At 43.6% G+C, this 5,675-nt stretch overlaps 1 protein-coding gene across 1 annotated transcript in view; it reads right to left on the bottom strand.

Annotated features, from left to right (window-relative positions):
* Window positions 1-1,537: 1,537 nt before the first annotated feature.
* Window positions 1,538-5,675, bottom strand: part of LOC143283444 (potassium voltage-gated channel subfamily KQT member 1-like) — a 103,535-nt gene continuing 99,397 nt past the window's right edge. Inside the window, exons 12-13 of the mRNA XM_076589681.1 lie at window positions 4,235-4,337; window positions 1,538-1,704 (exon numbers count right to left, since the gene is read on the bottom strand). Coding sequence (XP_076445796.1) covers window positions 1,600-1,704; window positions 4,235-4,337 — 208 coding nt within the window. The 3' untranslated portion in view covers window positions 1,538-1,599. The remainder of the gene's footprint in view (window positions 1,705-4,234; window positions 4,338-5,675) is intronic.

Raw genomic sequence — 5,675 nt, 5'->3', positions numbered from 1 at the left:
CATACACACTCCGAACTCCCCTCCTCGGAACGCCAGAAGAACAGCCAGGATATCCCCACTTTTCCTCCCTCTCCCCTTCATTCAGACAGCCAGGACTCTCCCTGGGAATGCCAGATATCCAGGACTCTCTCTGGGAATGCCAGATATCCAGGACTCTCCCTGGGAATGCCAGATATCCAGGACTCTCTCTTGGAATGCCAGATATCCAGGACTCTCCCTGGGAATGCCAGATATCCAGGACTCTCCCTGGGAATGCCAGATATCCAGGACTCTCTCTTGGAATGCCAGATATCCAGGACTCTCTCTTGGAATGCCAGATATCCAGGACTCTCTCTTGGAATGCCAGATATCCAGGACTCTCCCTGGGAATGCCAGATATCCAGGACTCTCTCTTGGAATGCCAGATATCCAGGACTCTCCCTGGGAATGCCAGATATCCAGGACTCTCCTTGGGAATGCCAGATATCCAGGATTCTCTCTTGGAATATCCAGGACTCTCTCTTGGAATGCCAGATATCCAGGACTCTCTCTTGGAATGCCAGACATCCAGGACTCTCCTTGGGAATGCCAGATATCCAGGACTCTCTCTTGGAATATCCAGGACTCTCTCTTGGAATGCCAGGTATCCAGGACTATCCCCCTCGATTGATCCCCAACCTTCAGCAAACCAATCCCCGACAACTTCCTTGACCTTTGATTAAGAGCATCAGTCATTAAACTCCATTCCTCCCCTTGGCGTGCCATCCCACATGAGCCCAGAACACAATGGCATCTGTAAGTATCCAGGCTAAGGTCTGCATGTTTTGGTTGAGTGTTTATCAAGTCCATCAACTCTGACAAACCACTGACCACCACAATGACCGTCTGACTGGACAGATGTTTCAAAATTCTGCATTACACGTCCTCTGCCGTGCACGGCACGTGTGTCCTCCTCCTCCTCCTCCTCCTCCTATCACGTTGTCTCCAACAGTCGCAGCACCACTGATACTGACCCGACACGACAACCCAGTCCTCCCAATCATTGTATCCTCCTCCTCAGATGCAGAAAAACAACAACAAAAAAAAACCGCAGTGAAGTTCCGAACTGCAAACTCACTTCAGTCAAACGAATGTCACAGAGCTTGATAAAGCTTCAAACAATCATACACTGCTCTCTGCATTGTCCAACAGCTCGCTTAGTTCTCTCCTTTGCGGCTTTGCACCGCAGACACCACAGACACTGATCAGCAGGCCCTGTTGTTGTTGTCCCGCTTTCACCAAACACTGCCTGCGGGCTGCTGCTCCTGATAGCTGACCCGCAAGTCCACTCTTGTTTTAGGAACACTAACGTTTTCGTCGAAGTACGCACGACGATGAGTCACCGCCCATGTCACACCATGACAGTACACCGTGCACTCCAGACAATAGTTTTCACTCACACCCGATCAGTCAAACTGCCCGGCCACTTCTGGAGGGAAGAGAAAGGTGGTGCGGGCGTGTGTCGTGGGAAAAAGGTGTGTGTGTGTGTGTGTGTGTGTGTGTGCTCGGTCTGGGAGATTAAGGTCACGTGGAAGGGTACCGCTGCGGTTGACCCGGGTCAAGGTCAGGCGGAGGTCAGTGTCAAACCTCGTCCTCCTGGGCATCTGTGGCGGAGGCGGCGCGGGTCTTGAGCAGGGTGTTGAGCAGGAACACCACCTGGTCCATCTTGTTGTCCAACCGGTTGATCTGCCCACACAGCATCAGCTTCAGCGTCATCATCGTCAGCATCATCTCTATCATCGTCATCCTTGTCATCTTTATCATCGTCAGCATCATCTTCATCATCTTTATCATCTTCTTTGTCATCTTTATCATAGTCAGCATCACCATCCTTATTGTCATCTTTATCATCATCAGCATCATCATCTTCATCGTCACCATCATCACCTTCACTGTCATCTTTATCATCATCAGCATCATCATCTTCATCGTCAGCATCATCACCTTCACTGTCATCTTTATCATCGTCAGCATCATCATCTTCATCGTCAGCATCATCACCTTCACTGTCATCTTTATCATCGTCAGCATCATCATCTTCATCGTCAGCATCATCACCTTCACTGTCATCTTTATCATCGTCAGCATCATCATCTTCATCGTCAGCATCATCACCTTCACTGTCATCTTTATCATCGTCAGCATCGTCAGCATCATCATCTTCATCGTCAGTATCATCACCTTCACTGTCATCTTTATCATCGTCAGCATCATCATCTTCATCGTCAGTATCATCACCTTCACTGTCATCTTTATCATCGTCAGCATCATCATCTTCATCGTCAGTATCATCACCTTCACTGTCATCTTTATCATCGTCAGCATCATCATCTTCATCGTCAGTATCATCACCTTCACTGTCATCTTTATCATCATGAGCATCATCATCTTCATCGTCAGTATCATCACCTTCATTGTCATCTTTATCATCGTCAGCATCAGCATCATCACCTTCACTGTCATCTTTATCATCAGCATCATTTTCTTCATCGTCAGCCATCATCACCTTCATCGTCAGTATCATCACCTTCACTGTCATCTTTATCATCGTCAGCATCATCATCTTCATCGTCAGTATCATCACCTTCATTGTCATCTTTATCATCAGCATCATCTTCTTCGTCGTCAGCCATCATCACCTTCATCGTCATCTTCATCATCGTCAGCATTACCATCCTTGTCGTCATCTTTATCATCGTCAGCATCATATTTTTCATCTTTGTCATCGTCAGCATCATATTTTTCATTTTTGTCATCGTCAGCATCACCCTCTTCATTGTCATCTTTATCTTTTATCATTGTCACCATCATCTTCAGCATCATCATTATCACATTTTCATCGTCGTTGTCAAAATTTTCATCACTGTCATCCTAATCTTGATCATCATCTTCAGCATCACCATCATGGTCATCATCTTCATCATTATCATCGTCGTCACCATCATCTTCTTCATCGTCGTCATAATCATCACCTTCAGCATCATTGCCAAAAGCGTTGTTCTTATCACTCATCACCACTGTACACTTACAATAAAAAAACAAGAGGCAAAGCCTTCAAGACTCACTTGTGCTTCACGCTTTATCCTGAAAAGGAACCATTAGGAGAAAAAAAAAGAGATTTTAAAAATAGTTGAAAAGTGCTCTGTATTAAATATGATGGATAAGCTTGGGAGAAGAAAAAAGAAAAGAAAAGAAAAAAATGTAATGTTTAAGATGAGAAAGAGCAGTTTAAAGCAAATTAAGTCCCCTAGCATTAATTACAGAGTAATTTCCCTTTTTTACTATCTGCACCAAAACGTTTGCAAAATAAATAAAACTTCCATGCTTAGCAAAAGAAGTTCCTGTTTGAACAAAAAATGATAATAATGACTGCTCTTGTTGTTTGGTCAGAATATCAGATCAAAGTGCCAAGTTTAGAGAATACAAAAAATATAAATATAACAGTAAATGCAGTTTGCTTATAATTTGGCTTCTTTTTTTTTCTTTCTTTTTTTTGTGCCCATCCCAGAGGTGCAATATTGTTTTAAACAAGATGACTGGAAAGAACTGAATTTTTCCTATTTTTATGCCAAATTTGGTGTCAACTGACAAAGTATTTGCAGAGAAAATGTCAATGTTAAAGTTTACCACGGACACACAGACAGACACACACACACACAGACAACCGAACACCGGGTTAAAACATAGACTCACTTTGTTTACACAAGTGAGTCAATAAGAAAAAAAAATTGACATTCACACCTTCTGAACAGGGCGCTGGTGGCCTTTACTGTGAAAGTAAAAATAATTCTTTTCACAGCGGTAATCATCATCATCATCATCACCATCATCAACATCATGCAGATTGACGATCGGACCTCCACAACAAGACATCGTGACGTCCAGTGGCACAAGTCCGTGGCAGTATCAAAAATTAATAATACTACATAAAAAGAAGAACAATAATAACAGCAACCATAATTCATATTCATATGGCACAAACTCTCCACATAATGGGAAGTAAGCGCTTCATGAAACAACACACAATAATTTTATACAATCGTGCATAATGACGAACAGCAGCACAAGAAGGCAAAACTGAAAACAACACAGGAGGCCTATGATTATAATTATTATAAAAGACACCAAAACACTACTACAAATAGCAGATAATTATGATCATGCACACACACATGTACATACACACATGTGTACACACACACACACACACACTCACCTGGTTCTCCACCCGCACCATACGGGCCCCTATGGTCATTTTCTCCCGGTCACGGGCAGTGCTGGAGTAGAGACTGCTGGGCTTGCCTAGAGTCTGGTCCAACCTGCACCGACACGGTGTTGTATAAACGGCACTGTATAATGTATTGTATTGTCCCTATAGTGTCTTGTCCAACGTGTATGGACATAGTATTGTATTGTGTTGTGTTCTATTGTGTTGTCCAATAGGGTATGGTCAAGGTGTATGGACATTGTATTGTATTGCGTTGTGTTCTATTGTGTTGTCCAATAGGGTATGGTCAAGGTGTATGGACATTGTATTGTATTGCGTTGTGTTCTATTGTGTTGTCCAATAGGGTATGGTTCAACGTGTATGGACATTGCATTGTATTGCGTTGTGTTCTATTGTGTTGTCCAATAGGGTATGGTTCAACGTGTATGGACATTGTATTGTATTGCGTTGTGTTCTATTGTGTTGTCCAATAGGGTATGGTCCAAGGTGTATGGACATTGTATTGTATTGCGTTGTGTTCTATTGTGTTGTCCAATATGGTATGGTCAAGGTGTATGGACATTGTATTGTATTGCGTTGTGTTCTATTGTGTTGTCCGATAGGGCATGGTCCAAGGTGTATGGACATTGTATTGTATTGCGTTGTGTTCTATTGTGTTGTCCAATATGGTATGGTCAAGGTGTATGGACATTGTATTGTATTGCGTTGTGTTCTATTGTGTTGTCCAATAGGGCACGGTCCAACGTGTATGGACATTGTATTGAGGTGTATGGACATTGTATTGTGTTGTATGGACATTGTATTGTCCCTAAAAGGTCTATTCCAACGTGTATGGACATCGTATTGTATTGTGTTGTATCGTATTGTACTGTCCCTACATAATGTACGTCTGGTCCATCCTGCACAGGCATTGTATTGTAATGTGTTGTATCTTGCCTTCAGGGTCTGGTCCAACCTGCACTGACATTCCAGGTGGTGTATATTATCGTATGTCATCGTATTATATCCTGTTGGACGGGCGCAACAGCCAAGTGGTTAAAGCGTTGGACTTTCAATCTAAGGGTCCCGGGTTCGAATCTAGGTAACGGCGCCTGGTGGGTAAAGGGTGGAGATTTTTACGATCTCCCAGGTCAACATATGTACAGACCTACTAGTGCCTGAACCCACTTCACGTGTATACGCAAGCAGAAGACCAAATACGCACGTTGAAGATCCTGTACCCCATGTCAGTGTTCGGTGGGTTATGTAAAGACACAAGAACATACCCAGCATGCACTCCCCGAAAACGGAGTATGGCTGCCTACATGGCGGGGTGAAAACGGCCCCCTCGAGTACATACGAGTGAACGTGGGAGTTGCAGCCCACGAACGCAGAACAAGATGATGATGATGATGATGATGATGATGAACCTGTTGTATTGCATTGTATC

This window comes from Babylonia areolata, chromosome 6 (genome assembly GCF_041734735.1).
Source record: "Babylonia areolata isolate BAREFJ2019XMU chromosome 6, ASM4173473v1, whole genome shotgun sequence".
Classification (NCBI taxonomy): Eukaryota; Metazoa; Mollusca; class Gastropoda; order Neogastropoda; family Buccinidae; genus Babylonia; species Babylonia areolata.
This window is presented reverse-complemented; position numbering and strand designations above follow the sequence as displayed.